At 39.5% G+C, this 18,955-nt stretch overlaps 2 protein-coding genes across 2 annotated transcripts; both read left to right on the forward strand.

Annotated features, from left to right (window-relative positions):
• Window positions 1-2,041: 2,041 nt before the first annotated feature.
• casr (calcium-sensing receptor) lies at window positions 2,042-7,205 on the forward strand. The gene is made up of 6 exons (XM_051401035.1): window positions 2,042-2,226; window positions 2,324-2,630; window positions 3,355-4,194; window positions 4,293-4,523; window positions 5,660-5,783; window positions 5,884-7,205. The coding sequence occupies exons 1-6, from the start codon at window positions 2,042-2,044 to the stop codon at window positions 7,017-7,019; spliced, it is 2,823 nt and encodes a 940-aa protein (XP_051256995.1). The 3' UTR covers window positions 7,020-7,205.
• Window positions 7,206-9,378: 2,173 nt separating this feature from the next.
• Window positions 9,379-16,414, forward strand: b4galt4 (UDP-Gal:betaGlcNAc beta 1,4- galactosyltransferase, polypeptide 4). Its single transcript, XM_051401057.1, has 7 exons — window positions 9,379-9,456; window positions 10,820-11,337; window positions 11,852-12,084; window positions 13,528-13,715; window positions 13,856-13,978; window positions 14,105-14,209; window positions 14,328-16,414. The coding sequence occupies exons 2-7, from the start codon at window positions 11,076-11,078 to the stop codon at window positions 14,461-14,463; spliced, it is 1,047 nt and encodes a 348-aa protein (XP_051257017.1). The 5' UTR covers window positions 9,379-9,456; window positions 10,820-11,075; the 3' UTR covers window positions 14,464-16,414.
• The last annotated feature ends 2,541 nt before the right edge of the window (window positions 16,415-18,955 follow it).

An 18,955-nucleotide genomic window follows, 5' to 3' on the forward strand; every position in this document is an offset into this window, starting at 1 on the left:
AGAAGTTAGAAATAATGAAATACATTTAGAGTGCAGGCTCTTTATTTTTAACCTTTCAGGGTCTCCCATGTGCCTCATGTCTCATGGACACAGCGTTGGGTCGGGTCACAGATAAGTCAACATGTTGTAAACTGAAATTGTTTTCACTGGAAACATCTGCTCAGCAACAAATTGAAGACTCAGTCATCAGAGCATAAGGAGACAACTAATTGGTTTGAGGTACATAATGGTGCAATCCATTGCTTCTAGGGGTTCCTGGTATCATGCTGCAGCTCTTCTGGCAAAATCCAATAAAAGATGAAACCTGACTGGAAAACATGCAGACACAGGCAGCAGATATGAGGATCACATTTTAATTAGTAGGTTTCAAGAGTAGAGAGAGAAATATGTTTACATTTGAGTTATTCATCGATAAGTAGTAGTAGTGTAGTAATACAGACACAAACATCCAGTTACATCCAGGTAACTTGTAATACACACATTAATGAAGGCTGTAGACAAAGATAACCTTTACAACCTGCCTCCTTTATCTCATATTTTCACTGAAAGTAGCGTTTGCATTGTCTTCCCTGTCATGCTGTGGTAATGGTAGATAGGTACTAATTAAAATATCCTTCCCAGCTCTTTCTCTGCCACTTTAGTTCAGGAGGAGTGAACTGTGAGTAGACTTCATTAGCTGAAGGAAATGGACAACCCCTCTCTTTGTTAATGATTCATCTGCAGAAAGAGGTTCAGAAGCTAACACCATCGTCCAGTGAATTCATTCAGCCCCCTGGATATTTTGGGAAAAGGCCTTAAAAACTGTGTATACCTACAGATTAACTGTTTCGAGCGTATTTATATCAGGAGTTCAGGCGGTAAGTTTCATTCTGTTATTTTCCATGTTGGATGTTTCCATTTTTTATATTGGGAGTTAAAAAGAAGAACAGTTATTTTCAGCCACAGTCATCTTAACTTTTGATTACAGCAATCAGTCAGTTAAAACAAATGATAATATTATGGTCAATTACATTGCTAGGAAATATAATTTGTTTTTAATCTATTTTTTAAAATCAATTTAGAACAGGTGGGAATCGCATGAAATGTAATTTAGTTTTTTTAATTGTTATTTACAAAAAGAAGACTTGAGGGTATTGGATGCTATTATTGGACACTGGATAACAATATGATTATATTTTTCAACACTTCACTTGTAAATTAATATTTAAATTCAAAATAGGCTTTTCATCCAAAATAATGGCAATAAGAAATGAAAATATATTTTATGTGGCTATACATATAACCTCTCTCAGTATTGGTTAATATGGCAAACAGTGGCTCTTACAGCTGTTAGTTACTTCATTATCACAGCTCTGCCCCAGCATTTTTCCAGCAGTATTAGCCAGATGCAGTAGGCTTCTCTCCATGGTGACTGGGTTCACTGGCCACAGCATGAGGCCGAGCATTTGCAGGAAGGAGGGTCATTAGAGTGTGACTTCACTCTCAGCTCATGTAAATCCTGCGTCTATTTCAGTTCAGATGGATATTACAAGCGCCGGGACCACAATGTTATTGAGGTGTGAAATGTTAAAAGTAATTTCTTCTCAGAAAACATTACAAGAGAAGTCAACTCATTAAAAAAATCCGAGCTCTTAACTTATGCAACTGTGTAATCCTGGGAGAGTAAGGTAATAATAGCCTCAGGTCAGGTTGGCCTCTAACATCGTTCTCGCCCCCTGTTCCTGTTTATATGGGAAAGTTCTCCAGGCTCAGTGATTGGAGTTTATGGGATGTATCGCACACTGCTGCTGAGTTATGTTTACATCTTGTGGAATTTATATTAAAGAGAAAATTATATTAAATATCTGATGTGATAGCAGGCCATTGTACTACTCTTACACAAAGTGCTTTTTCCCCCTTTGTCCAACAGTCATTCTCACCAATGCAAACATGAATAATACAAGACAGCGCAGCACGCAGATTGATGGGAGAAGATAATATTGAGAGTACCTTCACTCTGGGGAGTTGTATAAAATAATTCTTCCCATTAAAGAAAGGCAAGATGAGACTGGTTCTGTATTATCTGATACTGTTGGGGTCCAGTTATGTGATTTCAACATATGGGCCCCATCAGAGAGCGCAGATGACTGGTGATATTTTGCTTGGAGGTCTTTTCCCCATACACTTTGGTGTTGCATCAAAAGACCAAGACCTCGCAGCCCGGCCAGAATCCACACAGTGTGTCAGGTAAAATTTAAGACATGTGTAGGCATCCATGAATGATTCGACTGAATGAGAGGACTAAACCCCTCTAAACTGCTTTACAACTGGTTTGCTTCTACAGGTTCAATTTCCGTGGCTTCCGTTGGCTCCAGGCAATGATTTTTGCAATTGATGAGATAAACAACAGCAGCACTCTCCTGCCCAATATCACTCTGGGCTACAGGATCTTTGACACATGCAACACGGTGTCAAAAGCCCTGGAAGCGACGCTTAGTTTTGTGGCCCAAAATAAGATTGACTCCCTGAATTTAGATGAATTCTGTAACTGCACTGATCACATCCCAGCAACCATTGCAGTAGTAGGAGCAGCTGGATCTGCAGTCTCCACAGCAGTTGCAAACCTACTGGGTCTTTTTTATATTCCTCAAGTGAGTAACATCAGCACCACATCAATACTGCACTGCAGTTGTTGCCTTAAAACTGACCAAATCCTACGGTGGCCCTGAGGTGCAAATCACAACGGCAAATCAGAAAACACAACACAAAAAGAGAAAACACAACACAAAAAGAGAAAACACAACACAAAAAGAGAAAACACAACAGCAAATCAGAAAACACAACGACATTAACCAAACTGGAAAAGGTAGGTACCCTCGGGCGTCATGAGTCGTCGCTGATTGGACAAAAGAACTGGTCCGTCCTTTGAACCGGAAACACAACACCGCCAAACCTATGCGTTCAAGTTGCCAAATCTGAAAATTCAAACCACTAAATAAGGAAAATATTGTATTAATACGTCCATGTTAATTAGGGATACCTAAGAGAGGTAGAAACAGGGGTTCCAATAGTCCATATCTATGTGTTTTCTGATTTGCCGTTGTGTTTTCTCTTTTTGTGTTGTGTTTTCTGATTTGCTGTTGTGATTTGCACCTCAGGGCCACCGTACAAATGTCACATGGCAGTACTGTACTGTATTTAATGTCCACATTAATTGTCTGTGAATAATACTTCTTACAAGAAAACAAATGTCCTCCTGGATGATGTGTGTTATCAACAAAATGACCAAAGCTTAATATTGAATGTAATAATTAACAGCAATAAGCAGCGCACAATGAAAACCCGTTAGATAACCTGTAATCTTTACTGTTTCAGATCAGCTACGCCTCCTCTAGTCGCTTACTGAGCAACAAGAATCAGTATAAGTCCTTCATGAGAACCATTCCTACAGATGAGTACCAGGCCACAGCCATGGCAGACATCATTGAGTACTTCCAGTGGAACTGGGTTATTGCTGTGGCCTCAGATGACGACTATGGACGCCCGGGGATTGAAAAGTTTGAGAAGGAAATGGAAGAGCGAGACATCTGCATTCACCTAAATGAACTTATTTCTCAGTATTTTGAGGATCATGAAATCCAAGCTCTGGCTGACAGGATTGAGAACTCCACAGCTAAAGTAATTGTCGTGTTTGCCAGTGGCCCAGATGTTGAGCCTTTAATCAAAGAGATGGTCAGGAGAAACATCACAGATCGTATCTGGTTAGCCAGTGAAGCGTGGGCAAGTTCCTCCCTTATCGCTAAACCAGAGTATCTTGACGTTGTGGCAGGGACTATTGGCTTTGCTCTAAAGGCAGGGAATATACCTGGCTTTAGAGAGTTCCTACAACAAGTCCAACCAAAGAAAGACAGCCATAATGAATTTGTCAGGGAGTTTTGGGAAGAAACCTTCAACTGTTATCTGGAAGATAGCCCGAGACTACAAGAAAGTGAAAATGACAGCACTAGTTTCAGGCCTTTGTGCACTGGTGAGGAAGACATCACAAGTGTTGAGACCCCGTACCTGGACCACACACATCTTCGTATCTCCTATAATGTGTATGTTGCAGTTTATTCCATTGCACAGGCCCTGCAGGACATACTCACCTGCACACCTGGACATGGACTTTTTGCCAACAATTCCTGTGCAGATTTAAAGAAAATGGAAGCGTGGCAGGTAAAATTTACCTCTTTTACCCAAAACCAAAGCAATTAAATACCTAATCATTTACTTGGTCAATTTGAATCATCCAAATGTGTGGTTCTGCTTCACAGGTCCTGAAGCAGCTCAGACATTTGAACTACACCAACACTATGGGGGAAAAGATCCACTTTGATGAGAACGCAGACATGGCAGCAAACTACACAATTATAAACTGGCATAGGTCTACTGAGGATGGTTCTGTGGTGTTCGAGGAGGTCGGATACTACAATATCCACGCCAAGAAAGGAGCCAAACTGTTCATTGACAAGACAAAGATTCTGTGGAATGGATACAGTTCTGAGGTCAGTCAAACTGTTTTTAGAGGATGTGTCCATTAATGTATTGTGGGTTGGTCAGTTGGTGTATCTTTTTTTCTCCTGGGATGATCTTGGTTTCAACTCGTCCGTAACAGGAAACAATGACAGCTCGCCTGGTCACACGTTCTCATATTACAGATAAACCTTGTATGTAACCACGTATTCTTTGAGGGGGACGTGTCCTCCCCAATATACAGTAGAACATATGTTAAAAATGTCCACCTTTTTTTAGTACTGCCAACAGATTTATTTTCAGTTTATTTCCGTTTGTTAAAGAAAACAGAAGTGTGTCGCCCACTTGGAATGTGAACAGTTTGGTGGCAAACGGACAAATACTTCTGTAGTTATAATTAAAATCAAGATTTTATTTTTAATTATTTTTACAAGTCAATGATTCAGTGTAAATGCACAGTATTTTATTTTGAAAGAAATAAACAAGGTACAAATTAACTTACAGTCCATTGACATTTTTTTGTTAACAGGATAATCTGTTTTTTGTTAGTACAGCATTAGATGTCATTAGATGACAATATTTACATGCTTTTGGTATGAAATTTTTAAACAAAACCAATTGGAGGTGCAGCCACTGTCTCTGGGAATCATAGACTAATAATGTAAATTCTAATGTCAATATAGTCATCAAAAATAGGGTGAGTAGGGTAACTTTCTATTAAATTACATGTAGCTAGCTGAGCTTCTTTTTGCCACTGGAACTGCCCCCTGGTGGCCATTAGGAAGAATGCAGGTCTAAGGTACTTCCACTATTTATTATAAAGTCTATGCTGTAAATACAACATTTCAAAGTGTTTGCAAAAAGCCACACAGCAGACAAGGAACAACATTAGCATTCATTTGAGAGATGAAAGATATTATAAAACTTTGTAGAGCTGAGGGGAATGGCAGAGTTGGGTGATAATACATACATTGTCACTACGAGTGACTGCTTTCACATTATGCATAGTCATTCGACCCATTGTTCATTTAAGAAATTGATTAGTGAAACTTTAAGTTGGTCTTCGGCCCTGGTTGTTCTATTGGGGGTCCACAAGCTCTGAAACCTCTTACAAGTCTTCTTCCCTTCTCTTTCTCATGCAACTTTTCCATCTGTTTATATCCTATAGGTGCCATTCTCTAATTGCAGTGAGGACTGTGAACCTGGTACAAGAAAGGGGATCATAGATAGTATGCCCACATGCTGCTTTGAATGCACTGAGTGCTCAGATGGAGAGTACAGTAACCATAAAGGTATTAAGATGCCAAACATTCACAATTTCTTGTCTTCTAATGTTACACCTGGCTAATGTTGTGGTTCTAACACAGATTATGTTTTATTTTATTTATGCAGATGCAAGCGTTTGTACCAAGTGTCCAAATAATTCTTGGTCCAATGGGAACCACACATTCTGCTTCCTGAAGGAAATAGAGTTTCTCTCCTGGACAGAACCATTCGGGATAGCTTTGGCCATATGTGCAGTACTGGGTGTTGTCCTGACTGCGTTTGTGATGGGAGTCTTCGTCAGATTTCGCAACACCCCAATAGTGAAGGCCACAAACCGAGAACTGTCCTACGTCCTCCTCTTCTCACTTATCTGTTGCTTCTCCAGCTCTCTCATCTTCATCGGGGAGCCACAGGATTGGACATGCCGTTTACGCCAACCTGCCTTCGGGATCAGTTTTGTTCTCTGTATCTCCTGCATCCTCGTGAAAACTAACAGAGTACTTTTGGTATTTGAAGCTAAGATCCCTACAAGTCTCCATCGTAAATGGTGGGGGTTAAACCTGCAGTTTCTGTTGGTGTTTCTGTGCACATTTGTCCAAGTCATGATATGTGTGGTCTGGCTTTACAATGCTCCTCCTTCCAGCTACAAGAATCACGACATTGATGAGATAATTTTTATCACCTGCAATGAGGGCTCTGTGATGGCTCTTGGGTTTCTTATTGGCTATACGTGCCTCCTGGCAGCTATATGTTTCTTTTTTGCATTTAAATCACGGAAACTTCCAGAAAACTTTACAGAGGCCAAGTTCATCACTTTTAGCATGCTTATATTTTTCATTGTTTGGATCTCTTTTATCCCTGCATACTTCAGTACTTATGGCAAGTTTGTTTCAGCTGTGGAGGTTATCGCTATACTGGCATCAAGCTTTGGGATGCTGGCCTGTATCTTCTTCAACAAGGTCTACATCATCCTCTTCAAACCCTTCAGGAACACCATCGAGGAAGTCCGATGCAGCACCGCAGCCCATGCTTTCAAAGTGGCTGCCAAAGCTACCCTAAAACATAACACAGCAGCGAGAAAAAAGTCCAGCAGCATTGGTGGATCTTCTGCCTCGACTCCTTCCTCATCCATCAGCCTCAAGACCAACGGCAATGACTGTGACCCGACTTCAGGAAAGCATAAGCCAAGGGTGAGCTTTGGCAGTGGAACAGTAACTCTGTCTTTGAGCTTTGAAGAGTCGAGGAGGAGTTCTCTGATGTGACAGCATATGTGTGTGTATGTGTCAAACTTTAGGATGTATTTTGGACTTTATTTTGAAATGCATTAACACGTAGGCCTTTTCATCTTCCCATTTTCTCAACATTTTGTCAGAAAGATGATGTTTGATGAAAACAATGTCAGTCCAACTAATATACTGTGCTATACCTGAATCGTGTGACTTTGAGCATAACCCTGATGTACACTGCTAATAATAATAAAAGATTTTGTACAATCAAAAATATTACATTAGATCCTTAAGTTATTTTAGAGACGCTGTATCTTATTTATATTAACACATGTTTGTTTTGGATCTATGTATCCAGAGTAACCTGACAATGTCTGACTGTGTAGGTATTACACAATGTTTGGCACAAAGACCGAACTGGTAACTTGGAACAACATTTGACTACCCGGGCTCCTGGGTGAGTGAGACCGGAGAACGTATGAGTCACACTGTAAAAACACAATTACAGGATGTCGGTAAAATGTTCCATACTTGGTCATTATGTTCTATTATAGTCAATCACAAGACAACAAAAGAAACGAAAGTATAGTCCTTCAACATGGCATTGCTGGATCCATGCCACCTTATTTGGGGTGCGCAGCTCATTTCAAGCAAAGTTTGAAGTTTGGTCTTTCAGACAACTTTCACTGCTTGGAGCTTGCTTATCACAAGTCTCTGACAACTGCAAACAGTGCAGGCCTATCTCACAGGTTAATGTCATTCTCGCAATAGGCTTACACTACACAGTCATGTCCTCACAGTATGGAGGGGGGAGGAGGAGGGGAGGAGAAGTTTGGGGAGGGCAATGTTTATTCTAATCCACACTGTCTGATTGTCATAGCTTTAACTATTTCCTGAGTAGAAGAGACTCTTAGAACAATAATAAAATATAATATATTTATTTTAACAGAATGAAAGAGGAAATCCTGAATATGTTAATTACTACAATAATACAGAATACAGGACTTTACCTTCTACTTGTTCTTACTATAAGAAAACAATTTGAGGACTTCTTCTTTCACATAATTACTAAGCAAAGGCTCCAGTAATGAGTTGAAACTAAATGGTATGAAAATTGACAAAAGGCTGCAAGGTTTGAACATCTACAGCTCGAAAACAACACCTTAGGAAATATTCCTCACGAAAAATATGCAGCAAAATCCACAAGTGAGTGGGAGTAGTAGTCTTAAGCCTCAGCCTTACAGTAAAACCACAAAATACAATAGAATTACAGTAAAGAAAAAGTAAACTTTATTACAATAGCAAAGAAAATATACTAATAAACAAATTAACTCAACAAAGAGTGATAAGAGGGAAAACCCCTCTGTTTGTTTTACTATTAAACACTGTAGAATTTTTAGACCAGGACCAAAACAACAAAAAGGAAGCTTGTAGCAGCTGAAGGAAACTGAAGGGAAAAAAATAGAAGTCGGTAAAAAGGCATATGAGGAGTGCAAGACCCCCCACGTCTCTCAAAAGGAGGATGACCTGCTGAGACAGTCAGTATCATGGCTGACCTGAAGCAGGCCGAGGAGCAGCTGGACAACCCCCTCCTCTGTTAGCAGGAGGAAAAGACCTTTATCTAGACGACTATGTTGTGTCTTATCTGCAGGGGTGGGATGAGACAGATATTGGACAGAATTAACAGGAACTGTGGTGGTAATGTTTGTCACAGCTGAGAGAAACGCACATTACACATTTTTTCCCCCACAACTCAATTTAAATTCCTCTAACTCCATCACCCCTTTAATTGAATAATCAACATAGATGGTTATTGAGAAATTAAAGTAGATTAATATAATAGATAGCAATAGACAGATGCATCTCCTAAACTTTCCAAAATAAGGAAATGATTGTAAGGAAAGTTAATTAATACTACATTCCCCATTCGACGACCTTTATTCTGAAGCCACACACCGGAAACAACATGAGCCATGCTTTGAGCTTCATCAAGCCACCCAAAGACAGAACAACAACTTCCTGTTTGTTGGTGTTGATGCTGCCTTCAAAATCAAAGCGATTAATGGGGCGATGTATGTGAATCTCAAGGGATCAATAGAATAATCAAGTAGGTACACAGACACCCTAAGGTATCTGCACATTTTAAAGAATCTTTTGCAGACTATTTTAAAGACTAAAAATATATTACCCATCATAGCTGTCAGCTCTAATAAATCACTTGGCAAAATATCCTTCACACCCGACCTCTTTTACATCACCTGATATCTTATAAACAGATACTGATGGGAAGAAAAACTGTTCTCTCCGTTTCTCTCTATGAATGTTCCCAAAATCACCCCGCTGTTCATTGCGAAGGCTTTTATTGTGAAATTCCCCCAGCAGCAGCAGTGTTGTGTGTAAATTGACGCACTGATGTCGTCTGCTGGCTGTGTTGATCATGGATGTGATCAAGGGTTGATACGTTAGCTGAAAGGTAAGGTGCGCCGACTGTAATGTCTATATCAGAAAAGGGTTAGTATTTTATTGAACTGTAATAAGGTCGTACTGTGTTTGAGCTCCACTGTGTGCGGACTGGTGACTGTAATATTTAACTTTTACGGCACTTTAACGTTAACTCTAAAGCGCTGCATCCACATTCCTCCCAAGTATTCGTCAGCTAAAGCTAACAGAGTTCATCCGAGCACATCACTACAGACAGACAGTTCGCCCCAACACACTGGAGCTTCTACAGTTTTTAATATATGGAAAGTAAATCAGGAGACGAATGAGCGGTCGGTGGTGCAGAAAACAAAAGGTGAAACGTTGGTGTCCTGCTTCGAGTCTTTATGACATGAAAAACGGTGGACGTGATGGTGATGCTCCGAGTTAGCCGACATTAGCACGTCTCCCCAAAATTAACGTCAACACACGGTGACGTTGTGAGGGCAGAAAAACAGCCCAAAATGTCAAAGCTTTACTCTTTAACTACGTTATCCTGCTAGAGACAATAGTCAACACTTGACAGTGAACACTAAAATAGATGTGTAATATATAAGTTAATTATCGTCACTAGCTTGTGTGTTTGCTTGATGCTCGTTCGTAAGTTTTAGCTAACGTTAGTTACAAACTGTTGTAACCATGGTTGTAACGGCCCACGACAACGTCTGCCTGCGGGGTCGTTGGTGTTAACCGTTATATGAGAGTAACGGTTAACTTCCATTTTATGTATTTGTTTTTATGGTCGCCGCTGGTCTAGGGAGCTTTAACCGTTATATGTTGTATTTGTTATAGTTATTTAAGAAAATGAATGGTCATTGCAACTGAATGTCTTGGTTTTGAACATCTGTATAAGTAATTTAAAGAGAGACAACTGTGCTGGACTTTTTTTTTTTTTACTATACTGACATACTGAGATTGATGAATACTAAAAAATAATCGTTAGATATTTGATAAATGAATAGTACAAGTGAGGAGAAAGGTGAGGCAAACAGCTGTGCAACGTGTTACTAAAGGGCACAGGTAAAGACAGGTGGTGTGTAGTGGCTGGGTGTACAGTTACCATTGAGGAAGCTCTTTCAGTCAGTGTGTAATAGAATAAATGGCTCTGAACACAAAAGTGAACAAAAGGAAATGAGGCTCTTGAGCTAAAGACACTTAATCTTGGTTTGTTTTCAAAGATAACATCTCATCAGGTGTTTTTTTGTTGTGCAACGCAAAGTTATGGAGACACGTCTGTGAAACTAGAACCTGCCGCTCCAGGGTATAGTTTGAGACGAGGAGACCTGGTAGTAAAGGAGTGATTGTGATGCTAATGTGCCTATTCTTGGTAATAACATCTTTTTGTCTCTAATTTACAGTTGTTGGAGAGCTCACCTCCTGAAACTGGAGTTTGACAGTTCAGCGATGGATTTTCCCCAATAAGTCTTCCTCACTTCAGAGGGATCATATCGTTGATTTACTGGATCCTTCAGCAGCATGTTTCATTGCAATGGGATGACTGGTTAGTCAGTATTTTTGGTGAAATGTCCTGCGTGGAGAAAATATCTTAATCTAGAGCTAAAAGCATCCACAGTTGCCACTTTCACTGTATCACATCAGTGCAGTCACAAAGCCATGGGCTTCTGTTCGCCTGTATGCAAGATTTTGCGGAGGGGAAAGTATTTTGTACTGCTCCTTATCTCACTGTCAGTGCTGGCATGGATCACAACTTTTTCAGGCGAGACAGTAAAATCCGATCAAGTTTCCTCCGGCACGACACAAACTCTAGTCCAAGGTGACAGCGTGAGGGATACCCTCAGCGTTCGAACGGTGGCACCCGATCGCATCAGTACTACACCACCGAAAGTTGAATGCCCTAAGGAGTCACCATTGCTACGTAAGTGTACACTAGTGCAGGTTAAAGAGGTGATCAATAGTCATCCTCCCAGGAGTAAATTACATCTGTCTGCTTAGGGTTGCTTACGCAGGCCAAATAGGAATATATCAGATATGTTTATACTCTGTTTTATGTCTCTTTCTGTAAGTTTCACTCACTATTTGATAATGTAGATGTGGGTAGTGTAGATAAGTTAACTGCTATGTAATAAACCAGACAGGAGTTGTGCCAGTCTTTAATCTGTGATTGTCACCTTGAACATCTACAGAATGTGGATATACAAGATTTGAAAGGTTATAAAAACAAAAGGATTTAAAACAGGTAAATCAATTCTTTGACTCTTTAATTAGTCCTTTAATTTTAGCTGTTGTTCTTGTGTTCAGGACTTTGATTTGTAAATACTACATGTTTTTAAAATTGTCTTATATGAAGAATTTAGGGATTTTTTCCCCTCTGGAGTTTATCAGAAATATAATGCTCTCACATTACTGGTTGGGTTTGTTAACCTCTACAGGGGGAGCTGTGAAGCTGTCATTTGAACCCTCTCTGAAACTGAAGGACGTGCAGAGTGACAACAAAGGAGTGACTGAAGGCGAGTATGAGCCCACAGACTGCACAGCGAGGCAGAGCGTAGCAATCCTCATCCCTCATCGCAGCAGAGAGAGACACCTCCTCTACCTCTTGCACCACCTGCACCCCTTTCTGCAGAGGCAGCAGCTACACTACGCCATTTATGTCATCCAGCAGGTATTGCTCCACATCATGCACAGTCAGTCAGTTGATCTTGAGAGTATTGGTTTAGCTTATCAGGGAACTGTAGTTGTAAGAATTATTCCTTATATTTTGTATTTGTTATTCGTGTTGGTAAATGATATAGTTGTAGTTGTAATTCAGTCTTGCTAAAACTCCCCTAAAGGGCGCACTCAGTCAAAAAGAGCAACTTTAAGTGTAATGTGTACCGGTAACTTTATTGCATTACTTCATAGTAACTCTTTCAAATGCCAAAATTGACAAAACTTCCAAGGAAAACCCAACAACAGGCCAGTAGTTTTTTATATGAGTGCAACACTACTGGAGACATAAAATTTGTAGCACTTCAAAGACTTTATGAAAGTAACACGTCATGCTCAGTGGCACGCAGAAAACACTAGAAACAAAGAAACTAGTGAAGCGAAACACTTTCACATGCCAAATTCAAATCATCTGCAACCAAATAATTTACAGTACACAAAGAAGAAAGGATTAGGATCAGTAACTAGAAGGCAAACCGCAGTACAGGCAAATACTGTACGAGCACTGGTTTAAATTATTAGCTTGTAGTTTGAATGCAGTGCTCACACACTTGTAGAAGAAAAAGTCCACCTGCCAAGCTTGTTTTTTACCAGCCTTAATAATAAATTGCCTTTTGTGTCACATATACATTAGTTTCAGTGCTTTTCATTGACATAATATGGTCAACAGTGCCGGCAAACTAGGAGCACTCGATGCTGTTCAGATGCGCGTAAGAACACATATGGTCGTGTATGTTTTGTGTGTCAAACTCCAACCGAGACAGCAGAGGACAGAAGCAGCGCGCCTGTAAATAACACTAAAACGTGGTAGAGACTCTCAGCCTAGTTTTCTATTACATAACTATTTTGGTACATAACATTTACCCTCCAGTGTAGCGGATAGCCTTCCGAGATTTAGTCTCCATACGGAAAATCTACCCGCATTTGGCGCTTGCCGTGTGTACAGCCACATTTACCCAGATTAGTTTCTTTTCTTCTCTTCTTCTTGCCTTAATTGTTTGAAATGTTTTATAATTTTTTGGTTGCTATGTGCTCATCTGGTTTCATACTGAGTCAGTGTCTGGATTTCATGGTGGCTACTTATAAAAATCACAATAACAATCTCCTTCACATTCACTTACTAAGCACTCTATTTCTCTATAATAGCCTGAATATGATGATGCCACTGTAACAATGACAGTTGTTCTATAACTGACCTACCCAAGTAGCATTAAATAACTTCTCTGAGCTGCAGCTGTTCTGTATTTGACCCTTCACTTCAACCCTGAAGCATAATGACACACCAGATACAACAGCAGAACACAGCCAACACTTCTTCAACTACAGCTTCGAGCTGTACGTAGACCATAAAGGACAATAAAATAATGTGTTTTTTATTTGTTTTTTCCGTTTTCTGAAGGCTGGTGATGCAACTTTTAACCGTGCCAAGTTACTGAATGTCGGGTATTTGGAGGCACTGAAGGACTACAATTGGGAGTGCTTCATCTTCCACGATGTCGACCTGGTTCCCGAAAATGATCATAATTTATATGTCTGTGACAAGCAGCCCAAACACTTGGTGGTTGGCCGGAACGCCACAGGGTACAAGTAAGTATATGATTATGGACTAAATTCCTTTAAGTGCAGTGCTGTATTAACAGATGGCAGCCTCTCTGGGCCTGATATCATCTTGAAAGCTCTGATATAATCTTTTGACAAAGAACCGTCATTTTTCTGATATTCTTCAGGCTGCGTTACAAAGGCTACTTTGGAGGAGTCACTGCAATGACCAAAGACCAATTCCTTCAAGTGAATGGATTCTCAAACATTTACTGGGGTTGGGGAGGGGAAGATGATGACCTTCGCATCAGGTGAGACAGAAATAAAGTATTTAAGATTATTTGTGTTTGTTTGTGTGTGTGATCACATCTGGAGTGGATGTGGTTTTTATTCCTTCACTCGTTCACTGATACACGTGGGTCCGTTGTCTGCTGCAGGGTTGAGCTGCAGAAAATGAAGATTATAAGGCCGCCTGCTGATGTAGCTCGCTATACCATGGTGTTTCACAAACGGGACAGTGGCAATGAAATAAACAAAGACAGGTCAGTAAATGCAGAGACAGGGATAATGTGTTATGCCTTTTTTAAGGGTATTATTGGTCCATTAAATGTTTGTGAAGCAAATTAAATCTCTTCAATAAACCTTTATTTTGCTTCCCAGGATGAGGTTGTTAGGACGAACGGCGCAGGTATGGAGAAAGGATGGACTCAACAGCTGCTCGTACAAGACGTTGTTGTTAGAGAGGCTGCCTCTTTATGTGAATGTTACTGTGGACATTGGTAAACCACAGAGTTGAAATTTCCTGCTCGGACCAAAAAATGTTTTATGATCTATTTTATACGGTATGTACAGGCCATTGAGGGCAGAGGAGCGACTACATGTGTACAAGATACCATATAAAGCACACAAAATGCACATTGTTTTTGTAGTTTACATACTAAAATTAAGTTCAGCTGGCAACTACATATTTGCACATTTTTGCATATCATGCTGCCTTCATTTCTTTATGTTGTTTCCAGCCTGCAAAAAAACAAAACAGTTTGTCTGTGGTCAAAGAAATTAATAAGAATATAATAATAATATTAATAATATTAAATCTTCCTAATATCTAAAATGTTTTGCTAAAACATCCAGCTGTCAGACATTGATTTATTTATCCACATGCCTTATGATTTGCCTGCACAGCACACATGGACAGTGTGTATTTTGTGTGCTTCATTCAGTGGATGCATTGATTTTCTGAACAGAAACTGGTGATGTCACTTTTTTTGCCTAATAGACGGGTTGCACAGCAGACAATTTGACTTGTCAAAGCCAGCTTAACACAGGTGAACGGCTCAGTTCCTGATAACAGTGACAATGTACCAGCATGCACAACAGCAGGAGTGGAATCATCAATATCATTAACACACCTGTTCTGTGACATGTCTTAATATCTGCTGTGCAACCAGTCCATTGGACCTTCGTCTCAGGACCGCCTGGGAGGTATAGACTGTGATTGATTGAATGATTGATCGAGTGATGGGAGCCTATAAGATTAAGTTAATATTTAGGTTAGATTCAAGCTTGGATTCTTCAAGGCCAAGGGCAGAAAGACATGACAAACTAACAGAAACAGAGCCTTGGTATACTTTTAGCTTATCAGTTTTTGGCAATCCACTACAGCCTATAAAAAAGTAATCAACATGAATATATTAATAAAATCTTGGTAGATATCTGAGGTCTTATCTAAAACTGGCTTTAATTGCAGAACTTGAATCAAATATTCTTTTTTGGGGGCATTTTCGCCTCTCTTGGACAGTTTGGACAGCAGAGGGAAATGTGGGGAGAGGGAGGGTAAATTACACGCAACATAGGTCACCGGCTGGACTTGAACCGGTGACGTTGCTGTTATGTGGCGTATGTGGTAACCATTTGGCTACCAAGTCACTCTAAGAACCCTGACTGTCTTTGGTTTAACAATGTTTGTGTCTTTAAAAAGTACTTTTGTGAGCCATTATAATAAGGAATGATTTTTTACACTGCACGTTCTTCTTAGGCCTTACATGCTTGATTTTTAAGCAGGAAATAGTGGGTGACGGATTCTTATTTATTACTTTAACATTTATAAACAGGGTCTAATGAGATTAGTCAATGTAACTTTTTCTAACTATTGTCATGTGTGAAGAAAAAAAACATAATTATACTTTGATCATTGCATGCTGCTTAGAAATGTGTCTCTGACTCATATCAAATGTGTCAAATGTTTTTTTTAAAAACTTCATTTATATTTTGAAGGAAGTATAGCTACTGGTTTGTTAACAGTACCGTATGTTTTGTCTTTATTTATCTTACCAGCAAATCCTACTTCTTACTAAACTGAGCAATATTACTAACGATAACGACAAACATGGTTGTAGTTTACTTGAGCCACTCCTCATTATATATTCATATTCATAACTGACTACTCTTCATAAATGCAGTATGCTGTAGTCATTATGAAGCTCTTGAATGAGAGTTAGCGTTGTTATATACATATTAAAAAACCAGAGTACAGGTTTTTTCTCTTTATTTGAATATGTATGCCATACGACCCAAATTAATTTCAAAGAGATGCCATATTAACTCTTTGGGATTGTCACTTGGTGGATTTATTTTGAATGTTTGTATGTTGATTTGGAATGTTTTGTTTGTGTTGGTGGGAGATTTCACTTCTAATAGGATATTTTCTCTTTAGAACGTGTAATAAATAATATTTTTCTTATGAATTGTCTTGTTGTTTTATGTTTGAGAACAAGAATCAACAGTTTTGTCGCTACACTTTTAATTTATCCAATAAGATATGCACCTCAGTATCACAGTCTATCAGGAGTCCACAAGGAACTGACTGCAACAAATACTGTAATTGGGATAATTAAATCATTACGATCTTTGAGGGAATTTAGCTTTTGTTTTTCTGTCTGGCATATATTGGTGGTACTAATGCGTACAATGAGATAGTTGTTTTTTATTCTGTGATATTCCTGGCTGCTCGTAGCTTGTGTTCTGGCCCGGCTCCGAGACCACAGCAAATAAGGAAAGCGCTGCCATGGGATTACCTAAAATAAATTAAACAGACATCAATTTTGTTCAGCAAATGTAAACAAACAATCTAATGAAAAATAATGCAGGGAATCGTACTGCCAGGCTAACTAAAATAAAACAAAAAGTGTACAGAAAATCAAAAACCCTAACGCAGCACAAGGTGGTGAGGGAGCCGCAACACAACAGGATGGGATGGATCTCAATGAGACAGTGGCTTAAAGTGAACTTGCAACACTGAAAGAGAATGCAAACCGACACAGCATAGCAGAGGCAGTCTAACCTGTTATAACGTTTATATCCTCATATTTGATTGTGTAGATTAAAACCACACTTGACACACCTTGTTAGAAGCCACGCTGCCCAACTTGCCCAATCCCTTCCTATGAATGGTTTTAGGTGGTCAAACAAACCCCATGTAACAGCTCCTCCCTGCGTATTTAGAATTCCATAAATAATTCACTGTATTACTAACATGTTACACCACCAAGCCAGCCTGCAGTGCATGAATCTGACCACAGGGGGTCCTTGAGAGCTGATATCCACTATTGGAAAAACCTCTTGAGTGTGGTCTCTTGTCCCTGTTATTTACCTAAAGGTTGCTTTTATCGCCTTAATGCATCATGATAACAACCTTGTTTGGTTGAAAATGTGGGAAGCACAAGTGTGGACCATATAAAGAAAAAAAAAAGTGTAATGTTCTGAGTTTTATATGTTGCCAGTTTCAGATGTGGTTCAATTGAATACTGTAAATTACATGGTCAATCACATTAGCTGCTCACATTCCTGTAAAAAGCAGTTTAGTCCCTCCATGACACATTGTTGGTGAGAGGAGTGAATATAGACTATGGTATCCCAAACATGAACTGCCCAGTCCCATAGCCCATACATATACCACTGAGGGCAGGTGGAATATTGTTAAACAGTTGAGTTTTATCTTTGCACAATGGTTCAGTTTTATTTATTTGGAGTCGTGCAGTGACCACATTAAGTGTTTCTCTCAAGGTTTTGTAGCTTGGACATACATTATGTTGTTGGCTTCTAGGGATTCTAAGATTCACTGCCATCTGCTAGGTGAACTCACATCAGTCTATCGGGAAATAAGGTGGCTGATGATCGGTGTATCCCTAGGTTTCCTAAACAGACAGAGATACACACAAGGTAATTATTGAGGTATTGCTTATCGAACTGAAATAGGAAGACATGACAAGTCTAAGTGCACGTTTACCACTTAAAGCCAGGAAACCACCAGTGTCTGTGCTGTGAACTGAGTTGATGGCTATAAAATGTATTAATCCTGTTTGATTTCCATCTTGAGGTTCGCAATGTTCACAATATTAATGAGACAGTCCTATCTGAGTAACATTAACTTATATTAAAATGTATTATCTTCACCTTTAAATCAACAACATTTTATATATAAGGAAGATCTTGTGTTTTCCTTGCTGCATCATTTCCACTCTGTGGCATTTAGCTAACACAAAGACGTTCCATCACTCTGAGGACTTGAAGGACATGTACTAAAAGTTAGGACAAGAAACTTAAAAATTCAGATACAAAGAAATGTCTTCTTTTTTTTTTTTTCTACCAGTGCAAAGAAAGAGCGGGGTGTCTGAGTCTTTGTATGGACAGAATGATGTCATCTCCTCTTCCTATGGTGCAGAAAGAAAGCTTTGTCTTGCCGAGGGTCGGCACGGTCATGTAGATTACATGTGACTTTCACAAAACACTTTTAGCACAAAAATATCAACTCTGCAAGTCAGAACACTATGATCTACTCTACAAACTACTCCATTCACATATGTTAAAAGAATGTCAGCGGTGCCTACGGTGTGTACTGTGTACTTCCTGCTTGTTAATACGCTTGTATGAGTGCTAGAGTGCAAGAATTCACCAGTGGGATGTTCATATCTTTACTAACAGCACTGAGAGCAATCATTTATGGAAAAGCAATGCCTCAGTGCTTTAGATTAAATATAAAATCTACACTTGATTGTCCAAAATTGAGTCCACACGTTATATAACTATTGGATGGAAAGTAATTAATGTTTTTATTGATTAAAATCATGCCTGACAGTGTCTAATTATTTCATTGCAGCATTTCAGGGCCGCCCAGCAGCTCAGTGGTACCTCTGTATAGCACATTGGTACAGCATGAAGATCCAGGGTCCTTTCTGTGTGGAGCTTGTGCAAGTTTCCTCTGGGTGTTCCAGTTTTCTCCCACAGTT

The sequence above is a fragment of the Dicentrarchus labrax genome, unplaced genomic scaffold, assembly GCF_905237075.1.
Source record: "Dicentrarchus labrax unplaced genomic scaffold, dlabrax2021, whole genome shotgun sequence".
Taxonomy (NCBI): Eukaryota; Metazoa; Chordata; class Actinopteri; family Moronidae; genus Dicentrarchus; species Dicentrarchus labrax.

Excerpts from the sequence above, each read along its gene's own strand:
- casr (XM_051401035.1), top strand. The coding sequence starts at position 2,042 with ATGAGACTGGTTCTGTATTATCTGATACTGTTGGGGTCCAGTTATGTG. Across the intron at positions 4,524-5,659 it reads GGAATGGATACAGTTCTGAG|GTGCCATTCTCTAATTGCAG; the intron begins GTCAGTCAAACT and ends TATATCCTATAG. Across the intron at positions 5,784-5,883 it reads AGAGTACAGTAACCATAAAG|ATGCAAGCGTTTGTACCAAG; the intron begins GTATTAAGATGC and ends TTATTTATGCAG.
- b4galt4 (XM_051401057.1), top strand. The coding sequence starts at position 11,076 with ATGGGCTTCTGTTCGCCTGTATGCAAGATTTTGCGGAGGGGAAAGTAT. Across the intron at positions 12,085-13,527 it reads CCATTTATGTCATCCAGCAG|GCTGGTGATGCAACTTTTAA; the intron begins GTATTGCTCCAC and ends CGTTTTCTGAAG. Across the intron at positions 14,210-14,327 it reads AATGAAATAAACAAAGACAG|GATGAGGTTGTTAGGACGAA; the intron begins GTCAGTAAATGC and ends TTTGCTTCCCAG.